Raw genomic sequence first — 14,148 nt, forward strand, 5'->3', positions numbered from 1 at the left:
AGGATTTTAGAAATAATAAGATGTTTGTGATAAATGTAGAAAAAATATACTGACTTATTCACTGACATTAAAGGAAATTTGAGTGAATAAACATATGATACTCCCTGATCACTGAAAGCTACCCAGTTTTTCACAAAGTTAATATTAATGCATCTATATCAAAATCCTGTTGGAAACTTTAAAATTAAACTTATTCTAAAGGTCACTTGAAGAAAGGTAAGAATGACTAAGAAAAACTTTTGAAAAAAACAATAATATAGAGGGACTTGCCCAAGTGGATGCTGAAATATATATAAAAACTACAGTAATGGAAATAGAGTAGGATTTCTCTAAAAGAACAGAAAGACAAATCAATGGAACTAAATAGCACTGGTACAGTCATTAAATATGTGTAAGAATTGAGTATATGATAAAATTTCACAAACATTCAGTTACATAGTAGCATGGCAAAATAACATGTTATAGAAGCAAATTCTAAATGAACTTGAAGAGTTAAATGTCAAAAAAACCTGTAAGACAAATATATGTATACTTGTATATATAAGCAATCTATCCTTGGAATATGAAATAACTTCTTCAGAGTAACAGTAAACAATATGATATTAATGATTTAAAACTTCTTTAAAACAAAATAAAATATAAAGTTAAACGGAAGCAATAGACTGGGAGAAAATATTTACAATACCTGAAAGTGGCAAATACTACTGAAAATACATAAAGAACTCCTATGTATCAGTTTCAAAACACCCCTGGGAAAAAGGGATACACATAGAGGCAATGTACAAAACACAGTTCTTAGAGCAAGTTAGCTGTTTAGGTGACATTCATTCTTACTGAAGACCAAGGAGATGCAGATTTAAGCAATAAAGTGGTTTTTTTTACCATGAAATTTGGGGAAATGAAAGTGATTGCTAATCTCCATCGTTGGTAAGGTGGTAAGGAAACTAGTGTCTGCATAGGCTGTTGGTAAGGGTAGAAATGGTACATTTTTTAGGTCAGTTCATCATCTGTCCCAAAAACACCCACATGCTCTGCCACAAAATAGTTTTTATTTAGAAATGTATCCCACAAAAAGTACTAATTCATTTCAACAAATATAAAGCATTATCAACTACCATGTAGCCATTTAAAAGAATTAGGTGAATCTCTGTGGAGAAAGCAATGGCAACCCACTCCAGTACTCTTGTCTGGAAAATCCCATGGACGGAGGAGCCTGGTAGGCTGCAGTCCATGGGGTTGTGAAGAGTCGGACGCGACTGAGCGACTTCACTTTCACTTTTCACTTTCATGCATTGGAGAAGGAAATGGCAACCCACTCCAGTGTTCTTGCCTGGAGAATCCCAGGGATGGGGGAGCCTGGTGGGCTGCCGTCTATGGGGTCGCACAGAGTCGGATACGATTGAAGTGACTTAGCAGCAGTAGCAGTAGCAGCTGTGCATTGATATGGATTTTTTAACTCAAGAAATACATATTCCTCTATGATGTACAGTACTGTTTTCATGTTGAAAAACTCTTTAGGATATATTAATAGAAAAAATAAATTGGAGAAAAATATGAATATGATTTTTATATGTTAGAAAAGCTATGTAAATATTTGATCATGTTTATGTGATTAGATTGCATATAAAATATTTATTGTAAACTAATTAGCCTCCAACTAATAAAAATAAATGGGGAAAAAAATATTTGAAAGGATACATACACACACATATATACACATTTCAACTATAAATGGTAATATAGAAAAGAATACCACAAAGAATGAGGCTATAAAGGAAAACATTTGTTCTTTACTCTATTTCCATCTATATTAAGTTTTAAGAAATACATATGTACTCAGATATTACTAATGAATTTTACATGCTCATACTTAATTTCAGTATTTAAGTGGACATCATAAAATTGAATATAAACTAGAGTAGATAGACTAGACAGAAGATGGAATAATATTTAAACAGGTCTTATAAATCAGTAAGAAATCCTGTAATATCCCATTTTTAATATTAATATAGTTTAGACACCCAGTTATCCAGTTATAAAATGCTAATAAGTATGTGAAAAAAAATTTAATTATAAAAGAAACAAAAATTTAAATATTCTGACATGATTTTTAACCTATCAGATTAGCTGTGATTTTTTATTTATTTATTTTTAATTGAAGGATAATTGCTTTACAGAATTTTGTTGTTTTCTGTCAAACCTCAACAGGAATTAGCCATAGGTATACATATATCCTCTTTCTTTTGAACCTCCCCCACATCTCCCACCCCATCCCACCCGGCTTGGTTGATATAGAGCCCCTGTTTGAGTTTCCTGAGTCATTTGGCAAATTCCCATTGGCTATCTATTTTACATATGGTAATGTAAGTTTCCATGTTACTCTTCCCATACTTCTCACCCTCTCCTCCCCTCTCCTGATGTCCATAAGTCTATTCTATATGTTTGTTTCTCCACTGGTACCCTGTAAATGAATCATTCAGCACCATTTTTCTAGATTTTGTATATATACGTTAGAATACGATATTTATCTTTCTCTTTCTGACTTACTTCACTCTGTATGATAAGTTCTAGGTTCATCCACCTCATTAGAACTGACTCAAATGTGTTCCTTTTTATGGCTGAGTAATATTCCATTGTGTCTTTATCCATTCATCTGTCGAGGGACATCTAGACTGCTTCCATGTTCTAGCTATTGTAGATAGTGCTGCAGTGAACCATGGGATACATGTGTCTCTTTCAGTTTTGGTTCCCTCAGGGTATATGCCTAGGAGTGGGATTGCTGTGTCATATGGTGATTTTATTCCTAGTTTTTTAAGGGATCTCCATACCGTCTCCCATAGTAGCTGTATCAGTTTACATCCCCACCAGCAGTGCAAGAGCTGTCCCTTTTCTCCATACCCTCTCCAGCATCTATTGTTTGTAGATTTGTTGTTGATGGCCACTGGGTCGTCCACTGGGGTTTGCTCCTGAGGCTGCCCTGGAGGACTTGGGTCTGCCCCAGTGGGGGCCAGGTGCAGAAGCCGTGCAGCTGCTTGGGTGGCAGGGGCCCTGACAGCACCAGGTCCTCAGGGGAGTTGGCAGCTAGGGCAGCAGGAAGCACAGTGCCCTAGAAGGGGATGGCGCGAAGAGTCGGACACGACTGGGCGACTTCACTTTCACTTTTCACTTTCACACATTGGAGAAGGAAACGGCAACCCACTCCAGTGTTCTTGCCTGGAGAGTCCCAGGGACAGAGGAGCCTGGTGGGCTGCCATCTATGGGGTCGCACAGGGTCGGACTGAAGTGACTTAGCAGCAGCAGCAGCAGAAGAGTATGGCAATCTGTATTGACTGATAAGCTCTAGTATTCATGCCTGGAGAAGCCCCTGAGAGAGAAGCCTGGCAGACTATAGTCCACAGGGTCACAAATAGTTGGACACGACCAAAGTGACCCTGTGTGCGTAGACACAAGACTTTTTTTGATCTGTGGCAGCTCTGCCCCAATGAGAGTTGAGTGTGAAGGTGGCGCAGCTGCTTGATTTGCAGGGACATGGACTGCCTCCACCGCAGGAGTTACGGCCCTCTCAGAGTCTTTTATCGAGCCTCCTGTCGCTGGCGATCAGAGGGGCTCTGTGGCTAGTCTTTCTCCGCAGCTCTGCCCGTTCAGGCACATAGAGGGCCCCCGGCTGCAGTCCTGCTCTTTAGATGGGCGCGTCAGGCACTTAAAGGTGCTCCCTGGATGGGGTCCTACTCTGTAGTTCAGTGCATCAGTGGCTTGATGGGCCAGCCTCTCTGTTGTTCAGCTCTCGTTGCTGGCAGGTGGGGAGAGCAAGGCTATGGTGATGGCTCAACCCCCTATGCATGACTCAGCAGTGTCTCCTTGCTTCCATGGCTGCCTGGCTTTCCTCCACAGGCATTTCTTACCACAATATCCTCTCTCACATCCCCTCGGTCTGTCCCTCCGCAGTCAACAGCAACCCTCTCCCTGGGATTGCTCCACAATCCCTAAACTCCAGCTGCCAGCTGCTGCACTTCCTAGGGGACCTGTATCCCTGTCTGGGGTATGTATGGCTGCAGCAAGGACTGTCTGATTCTCATTCCATTTAGGCTGCCACAGATCAGCTGTTTCACTCTCAGCCTTAAATGTTTCTCCTGTGACTCAGACAATTGCTCCAATGTAGGGATCGGACCCCTGCTTCAGTTGCTCCACCCACTGAGTGCAGGTCCGGTCCTACTAGCACTCCTGTTTTTCCTCGTAGTCCCTTTGTCCTACCAAGTTTTGCGTGGTTCTGTATATTCTTTTCCACTGGTCAGGTACTCCTGTCCTCTGTCAGCTGGTGTTCTGCATGACTATGATTTTTTTTAAATAACAATATAATCTTTGTTGAGTTATGGTGAGATACAGATTCCCATACCTTGTAGATCTTTTTCAGAGATGAATTTGGCAGTATGTATCCAACACCATAAAAAATATTCCTTCTCAATTCGTACCAAATAAACAATCAGAAATTCATGTATAATGTAATTTGTGATATTGTAAAACATTAACCTAAATAAATACACAACGATAAGACAATGGTGAAACAAATCATGGGACACTCATAATGTAAAAACATTGTGCAACCTTAAAGGTGATGCTTTCAACAAGTATTTGATGATGTAGGAAAATGCCCATACTGTGTTATTCAGTGAAAGTGGCATAAAAATATGATTCTGGTTTTTTCTTTTCTGTAACTGAAAATAATTGAAGGCTGTATACTAAAATGAACTTTATTTTTTCAGTCAAAAAATGTTAATGAATGCTATGAAAAGGTATACATCTATATAAAACAAGATAATGAATTTATTTTTAAAAATATTATACAAGTATAAATGTCTTATTATTCCTACATTTATATATATAAAAAATCTTGTCAAACTTAATTCCAATTTTCTTTTTAATATAAAAAAGAATTATTATTTCTATTTTGACCTTTATCATAAAGAGTTACATAAACCAAAGGAGTAATTTGTTTATAGGATGCTTTTCTCAATAATGAAAATACCAAAAGTCCTTTCTCAGAAACTTGATGCCATGCTGCCTGAGAAATACAGTTAATAAATACAAGGTATCTAGACAGCCTTGCTCTCTGGGGGGAATTATTTTTGCTTGTGTGTAGATTATACCAGGCATAGAATTGCTTGCCTTACACAGTACTCTTTAATTACTGTCAAATACTTAATTCTAGTCTTCTTTTGCTAACTTCATTAAACTCATTCTTGAAACCATACTACAGGTTTCAGCTTATTTATACTCCATTTTAATCTTCTGTGTGTTAAGAGACATAAAAAACTTGGTAGCTTTATTTCTAACAATATTTATACATCATCCCTGAGGCAAAACCCTTCTGTAGAATTTCTGTGTGTGTTGAGCTGGTGTTTATCATCTGTTGACTCGTTAGCTTCCATTCTAGAATTCTGGAATTTGTCAATATTTTCTGAATTTCTCCTTGTATTCTGGGAACTTTTTCCTTATCTGAAGCCTATAATTCCTTATTCATTCATTCATTCATTCATTTATTTGTTTGGTACATATCTATTGAGTGACTACTGTATACTGGTTACCAGTCACACAAGTGAATAAGACATGATCCCTCCCCTTCTTACTTATTTTGCTGAGTTTTTGTTTTATGTGTCCTCTGAGTTAAGAAGATAAATGGAAGCTTGGTTCGGGTCAGGGAAGAAAAGCCTGCTGAATTTCAGACTTTAAAAAGGGGTCTGTATAAACAAAGAGAATATCATATATGATGAGCAACATTTAGGGGTTTCATTTGTTTTTTAAGGGGGACTGGTGCAGATATAATGAGTATAATTGGGGGCATGGTGAATTGTCCTAGCATAGCTGTCCAATTGTTGTTGGGTCTAGACATCAGGGATACTTGATCCAGAGACATAGATGTAGTGGTGGTTGGTGTGCAGGTGGAGATGAGCTGTGGGAGTGGCTGTTAACTTCAGTCTGAATACACAACCTCCCCCATCTTTATGGTAGGAAAGTGAAATCAGCACCTGTGTGTATATTTGAAGTAGATTTCCTAGTGTTACTAATAATTAAAGACAAATTTTTCCATCAAGATACTATCTGCGTAGAAACTGACTGCTGCCTTAGTGGATAAAATGTCCTTCTGAGAAACATCATTCTGCTTTATAGTCTTTGTTATTCTTTGTTTAGAAGTTCTTACTTTATCAATTCAAGAAAACTAAAAGCCTTCAAGAAAATCTACCTCTCATTCAGTACTCTTAATTTCTGTCATCAATTAAGATGAATATTTAAATAAACAGGACAACTTAAATATCACTATTAGAACATTCATAATATATATACATATAATAAATATATATTTGTTTACCCACTTTTCTCTCCTCGTTGGACTGTGAGCTTTTCATGTTAATCTTGGTGTCTGTAGAATGTAGCCACCTAGCATGTAAAATGTGCTTAATAAATATTAGATGCATGAATTGTTAGAAAAGAAGAAGAAAGAAGTGTTTGACAACTCTGGGAAAGGGTTTCTGTGAGCAAAATAAAGTCTAGGAGCAGAGATGTGAAGGAAGAGCAGCTTTAGAGGGAATCTCAATCCTTTCTGAGGAGCACGTGACCTTTAAATTACTTAACTGATTGAAAATAAATCATATTTAAAGATTTCACAATTTTTCAAAAATTTTATAACTTTGATCATGATTTGTTGTGCTTAAAATTCCTAGTTTTAGTGTTTGGATTTGATCATGTTCTATAGAATCCTGATTTGTAACTTTAGACTATATCTGATATTCTTTCAGATATTGAAATATTAGTTAAATTGTCAAAAATGCTAGAGTAACTACCAAGATAGGAAAAAAGCCATTGGTCAATTGGTCTCTCTCTACACATACATGCAAGCATGCACAAATGCACATATTTTAAAGCTAAAAAATATGCCTTTGTATTAATATCCAATATACGTGTTATGGTAATTCTCAGAGAGTACTTAAGTTTTTTTTTCTTGTCATTTCAGAAAATAGAAAATCCTGATGAACTGGCAGAACTTATAAATATGAATCTTGCACAACTTTGTTCACTTTTAATGGCTTTATGGGGACAATTTCTGGAAGTTATAACACTACATGAGGAACTAAGACTATTACTAGCACAAGAGCACCATACTCTGAGGGTAAGTTATAAAAAAAGTTATTTTAGAGCATTTTAACGAGTACTGTCATTTATCTTTAGAAATTTCTTATGAATAAAAATTCTGATTTTTATCTAATATGTTCATAAATGAGAAAAAAGACATCTATCATTGTGGTATTGTTTGATTGTTATCAAAGTTAATAATAGAACAATACACTTGAGTATATGACCTATCTCAGTTACAACCCTTGCTACTAAGAGACACCACCTATATGAAATAAAATATACAATACAGAATAGCTCTTGGAATCAAGGAACAGGAATTATCACTAGATTTCTTAAGAAAAAGAAACCAGAACTAAAAAGCCATCTCAGAATAGACAGAATGTGTCTCTCCAAACCTCGTACTCCCTCCTTTCCTCTCTTCTTCCTTCACCTCATTTAGAGATATACATTATGAACTTTGCAGGATTGGGGGAGTAATCTAGACATGCAGGTTGTTATAGGTCTGGTATGGACACTATGCAGAAAATTTTGTACAATTTTATTGTGTCAAGAAGCTTCAAGATGTTAAATCTCTGTCTTTTCAGCCTTATCTCCTTATGTACTCTGTATGCACATTAATTTTCCTGAATTAGTTCCACAAAACATCATGTGTATTTTCTTTTCTTTTTTGGTTTTTCTTTTCTTAATTATAAAGCACAAGTGAAAGTGTTAGTTGCTCAGTCATGTCCAACTCTTTGTGACCCCATGGTCCCTCCATGGAATTCCCTAGGCAGGAACACTGGAGTGGATTGCCATTCCTTGCTCCAAGGGATCTTCCCAACCCAGGGATCAAACCAGGGTCTTCTGCGTTGGCAGGTGGGATCACATGCACATTTTAACAAGTGGTTAAAAGCACATACCCTTTTAACGATCACCCAGATCAAGAAATACAGTATTGTCAATACCACAGACATGTTCTGTGTATTTGTTCCAATTTCTACCCCTTTATGACATTTACAAGGAAGCACCATCCTTCTCAGTAAGTTCCTTCTTTCTCTTTTCGTTATTCAGCCTATATTACTGAATTCTACATAAATAGATTCATACAGTGTGTATTCTTTTGTATAGTGCTTCTTCAGTCAAGATTTTGTTTTGGAGATTAATCTATTTTGTTGTTGTTGTTAGTAGCTGTAGCTTGCTCATTTTCATTGCTATACTGTATTTCCATTTGAATATACCTACAATTTGTCCATTTTACTGTTGATAAGTGTTTGAATTATTTCAGATTTATAGCTACTGTAAACCAAGCTGCTGTGAATATTCTTACACTTATTTCCTGTCATAACAGTTTCTGTGATGTATTTACCTATGAAAGCGATTGCTGTGTCATAGGGTACAAATAATGTCAATTCTATTATGCAGTGCTACCCTGGTTTCCAAAGTGGTGCTGATTTTCACTCCCACAAGCACCATATGAAAGTTCTTACTCCACCTCCTCCCCAATTCTTAATATTGGCAGACTTTTAAACTTTTGCAAGATGGATATAAAATGGTGTATCATTTTGGTTTTATTTGTATTTTTTGATGACTTGGTAATAGTTGAGCACCATTTTGTATGACTGTTGGCTGTGTAGATTTCCTGTTTGTGAAGTACCTGTCCAAACTGGCTGCCCATTTTTCTGTTGGATTAGCTTTCTTTTTCTTCTTGATTTATAATAGTTTTCTGTGTATTCTAAGTACTGATCTTTGTTAAATGTTTTATAAATCTTTTCTGATTTCATGGTTTTTTCCACTATCTTCATGCTATCTTTTGATGAAGTAGAGGTCTTAATTTGTCATTGGAACTCAAGAGGAAAGCCAGACAGAGACACACCTGTATTTGGACATAATATGTACAGATCAGCAAGGAAGATGTGACATTTTCAATAAATGATATTGGGACAATTGGCTATTATATAACTGAATTATATAAAATTCAGTTCCAGGTGGACTAAAAACAGACATGAAAGGCAAAATCATAAAGTTTCTAAAATAGAGAACTATCAGAAATATTACAGAAGTAGTAAAACTTACTCCCATATATTCTTTGTCAGAATCACAGGTTACCATTTTGGCACATTTGCTTCATCATTCCTTCTTTTTGTCAATAGATATACATTCCCAGTCACTCAACTGGTAAAGAATCCTCCCACAATTCTGGAGACCCCAGTTCGATTCCTGGATCAGGAAATTCTCCTGGAGAAGGGATAGGCTACCCACTCCAGTATTCTTGAGCTTTCTTGGTGGCCCAGGTGATAAAGAATCCACTTGCAATGCAGAAGATCTGGGTTCAATCCCTGGGCTGGGAAGAGCCCCCTGGAGGAGGGCATGGCAACCTACTCCAGTGTTCTTGCCTAGAGAATCCCCATGGACAAAGGAGCTGGTGGGGTTCAGTCCATGGGGTCCAAAAGAGTCAGACACAACTGAGTGACTAAGCACAGCACAGCACACATGTAAATAGACACACACATATATTTTTTTTCTGGGCCTTTTGATAGTTACAGACATCATGCTCAGTTTTTCCTTAAATATTTCAGGGCATATTGACTAAGAACAAAGATATCCTTTTACTTAACCACAGTACAGTGATCAACTCAAGTCATTTAATACTGAAGCTAAAGGCAAAGGAGAAAAGGAAAGATAAGCCCATTGGAATGCAGAGTTTCAAATAATAGCTAAGGAGAGATAAGAAAGCCTTCCTCAGTGATCAGTGCAAAGAAATAGAGGAAAACCACAGAAAGGGAAGGACTAGAGATCTCCTCAAGAAAATTAGAGATACCAAGGGAAAATTTCATGCAAAGATGGGTACAATAAAGGGCAGGGACCTAACAAAAGCAGAAGAGATTAAGAGGTGGTGGCAAGAATACACAGAACTATACAAAAAAGGTCTTAAATGACACAAATAACCATGATGGCGTGATCGCTCACCTAGAGCCAGACATCCTTGTACTCAAAGTCAAGTGGGCCTTAGGAAGCATCACTATGAACAAAGCTAGTGAAGGTAATGGAATTCCAGTTGAGCTATTTCTAATCCTAAAAGATAATGCTGTGAAAGTGCTGCACTCAATATGCCAGCAAATTTGGAAAACTCAGCAGTGACCACAGGACTGGAAAAGGTCAGTTTTCATTCCAGTCCCAAAGAAAGGCAACGCCAAAGAATGTGCAAACTACCGCATAATTGCATGCATCTCACACCCTGGCAAAGTAATGCTCAAAATTCTTCAAGCCAGACTTCAACAGTAAGTGAACTGTGAACTTCCAGATGTTCAAGCTAGATTTAGAAAAGGCAGAGAAACCACACATCAAATTGCCAACACCTGCTAGATCATTGAAAAAGCAAGAGAATACCAGAAAAACATCTACTTCTGCTGTATTGATTACACCAAAGCCTTTGACTGTGTAAATCACAACAAACTGTGGAAAATTCTTAAAGAGATGAGAATACCAGACCACCTGACCTGCCTCGTAAGATACCCGTATGCAGGCCAAGAAGCAACAGTTAGAACCTACATGGAACAACAGACTGATTCCAAATTGGGAAAGGAGTACATCAAGGCTGAATATTGTTACCCTGCTTATTTAACTTATAAGAAGAATACATCATGCAAAATGCTGGGCTGGATGAAGCACAAGCTGGCATCAAGACTGCCGAGAGAAATATCAATAATCTCATATATGCAGATGACACCACCCTTATGGCAGAAACCAAAGAAGAACTAAAGAGCCTCTTGATGAAAGTTAAAGAGGAGAGTGAAGAAGCTGGCTTAAAACTCAACATTCAAAAAACTAAGATCATGTTATGCAGTCCCATCACTTCATGGCAAATGGATGGGGAAACAATGGAAACAGTGAGAGACTTTATTTTTGGGGGCTCCAAAGTCACTGCATATGGTGACTGCAGCCATGAAATTAAAAGACGCTTGCTCCTTAGAAGAAAAGCTAGACCAACCTGTTAAAGACAGCATATTAAAAAGCAGAAACATTACTCTGCCAACAAAGGTCCATCTAGTCAAAGCTATGGTTATTCCAGTAGTCATGTATGGATGTGAGAGTTGGACTATAAAGAAAGCTGAGCATTGAAAAATTGATGCTTTTGAACTGTGTTGTTGGAGAAGACTCTTGAGAGTCTCTTGGACTGCAAGGAGATCCAACCAGTCAATCTTAAAGGAAATCAGTCCTGAATATCCATTGGAAGGACTGATGCTGAAGCTGAAACTCCAATACTTTGACCACCTGATGTGAAGAACTGACGCACTGGTAAAGACACTGATACTGGGAGAGACTGAAGATAGGAAGAGAAGGGGACAACAGAAGATAAGATGAGATGGTTGGATGGCATCACCAGTTCGATAGACATGATTTTGAGCAATCTCTGGGAGTTGGTGATGGACAGGGAGGCCTGGCGTGCTGCAGTCCATGGGGTCGCAAAGAGTCAGACATGACTGTGAGTAATTGAACTGTACTGAAATACTGATACCTACTCCATGATTCATTTTTAAATCTGGTCAGTTGTCTTAATAACACCCCGTGTGACAACCTTTTCCAAGATCAATCTCAGGGTCACACATTGCAGTCAGTTATCACATCCCTTTAAACTCTTCAAACTCACTTAATCTTGATTCTTCCTTTTATTTTCTTTGTCTTTCACAACTTTAGCCAGTAATTTTTAGACCAGTGTTCAATCTGGTCTTCAGTTTCATTATGATTAGATTTAGATGTTATAGTATTATTCCTACATTGTATTTCTTTTTCAGTCAATTTTGGTAAATTATATTTCTCAAGGAGGTTTTTTTTTTTTTGTCTCAATATATTGATTTATTGGTCTTAAATGAATTCAGAATAATTCTGAAAATTCTTGAAAAGAATTCAGAATAATGATAGTGAAGATGATCCAGGATCTCGGAAAAAGAATGGAGGGCAAAGATTGAGAAGGTGCAATAAATGTTTACCAAAAGCCTGGAAAAACTAAAGAACAAACAGACAGAGATGAACAATACTTTAGAAGGAATTAATAGCAGAATAACTGAGGCAAAAGAACAGATTAGTGACCTGGAAGACAGAAAGGGTGGAAATCACTGCCACAAAACAGAATGTAGAAAAAAGAATGAAAAGAAATGAAGACAGCCTAAGAGACCTCTGGGATCATACATAATGCCTTAATAATTGCCTTAAATGTAAATGGATTAAAGACCCCAACCAAAAGACAAGACTGGCTGGGTAGATACAGAAACAAGACCCATAGATACGTTGTCTACAAGAGACCCACCTCAGACTTACAGACTGAATGTAAGGGGATGGGAGAAGGTATTCCACATATAGTGAATTCATAAGAAAGCTGGAGTAACAATACTCCCATCAGACAAAATAGACTTTAAAGAAATCCATGGCTGATTCATGTCAATGTATGGCAAAAACCACTACAATATTGTAAAGTAATTAGCCTCCAACTAATAAAAATAAATAGAAAAAAAAAAAAAGACTGTTATAAGAGACAAATAAGAACACTTGATAATAATCAAGTGTTCAATCTGAGAAGAAGATATAACAATTATATATGCACCCAACATAGGAGCACCTCAATATGTAAGGCAAATACTAGCAAATATAAACAGAGAAATCAACAGTAACAGAATAAGTGGGGGACTTTAATACCTCACTTTCATCAGTGGGCAGATCATCTAGACAGAAAATTGAAAAGGAGCACAGACCTTAACTGACAATTTAGATCAGTTGGATTTAATTGATATTTATAGAGCATTTCACCCAAAAGTGGCAACTTTACATTCTTCTCAAATCCACATGGAACACTCTCCAGGATTGACCACATGCTGGGCCACAAGGCAAGTCTTGGTAAATTTAAGAAAATCAAAATTATAGCATTTTTTCTGTCACAAAGCTCTGCGATTAGAAATAACCCACAAGAAAGTACTCTGAAAAACATAAATACATGGCAGCTAAACAACATGCTACTCAGAAACCATTGAATCACTGAAAAACTCAAAGAGGAAATTAAAAAAAAAAAAACTTAGAGCCAAATGAAAATGAAAGCACAATGGTCCAAAACTTATGGGATGCAGCAAAAACAGTTATAAGTGGAAAGTTTATGGCAATACACAATTACCTCAAGAAACAAGGAAAATCTCAAGCAACCTAATCTTACACCTAAAACAATTAGAGAAAGAAGAAAAAGCAAACCTACAGTTAACAGAAGGAAGGAAATCATAAAAATCAGAGCAGAAATGAATGAAATAGAGACAAAGAGAAAAATCTCAAAGATCAATGAAACTAAAAGCTGGTTCTTTGAAAAGATAAGCAAAATTGATAAGCCTTTAGCCAGAAATCAAGGGGAAAGGGGGGAGGATTCAAATCAATTAAATTAGAAATGAAAAAGGAGAAGTTACAACTGACTCCATAGAAATACCAAGGATCATAAGAGACTACTATGAACAATTGTATGCCAATGAAATGGACAACTTAGAAGAAATGCACAAGTTCTTGAAAAGGTACAGTCTCCTTAGACTGAACCGAGATGAAATAGAAAACATGAACAGACCAGTCACAAGCCCTGAAATTGAAACTGTTATTAAAACCTCCCAACAAACAAAAGTCCAGGTCCTGACTTCACAGGCAAATTTTATCAAATGGTCAGAGAAGAGTTAACACCTCTCCTTCTGAAACCGTTCCAAAATAATTGCAGAAGGAAAACTCCCCAGTTTATTTTATGAGGCCCCCATCACTCTGATACCAAAACCAGACAAAGATACCCCCCCCACACACACACACACAAATTATAATCCAGTATCACTGATGAACATAGTTGGAAAAATCCTCAACAAAATACTAGCAGTCTGTATCCCACAATACATTGAAAAAATCTTAACACTATGATCAAGTGGGATTCATCCCAGGGATGGAAGCATTTTTCAACATCCACAAATCAATCAAGGTAAAACACCACATCAACAAATTGAATAATAAAAACTATATGATCATCTCAATAGA

The 14,148-nt window shown here is 37.0% G+C and overlaps 1 protein-coding gene across 5 annotated transcripts in view; it reads left to right on the plus strand.

The window, feature by feature from the left end:
* Window positions 1–14,148, plus strand: part of FAM135A (family with sequence similarity 135 member A) — a 160,786-nt gene that overhangs the window by 98,866 nt on the left and 47,772 nt on the right. For all 5 annotated transcript variants that reach the window (XM_065911358.1, XM_065911357.1, XM_065911361.1 and 2 more), the window contains one exon: window positions 7,007–7,162. In XM_065911358.1, the coding sequence (XP_065767430.1) occupies window positions 7,007–7,162 (156 nt within the window). The remainder of the gene's footprint in view (window positions 1–7,006; window positions 7,163–14,148) is intronic.

Source organism: Muntiacus reevesi, chromosome 19, assembly GCF_963930625.1.
Source record: "Muntiacus reevesi chromosome 19, mMunRee1.1, whole genome shotgun sequence".
Lineage (NCBI taxonomy): Eukaryota > Metazoa > Chordata > Mammalia > Artiodactyla > Cervidae > Muntiacus > Muntiacus reevesi.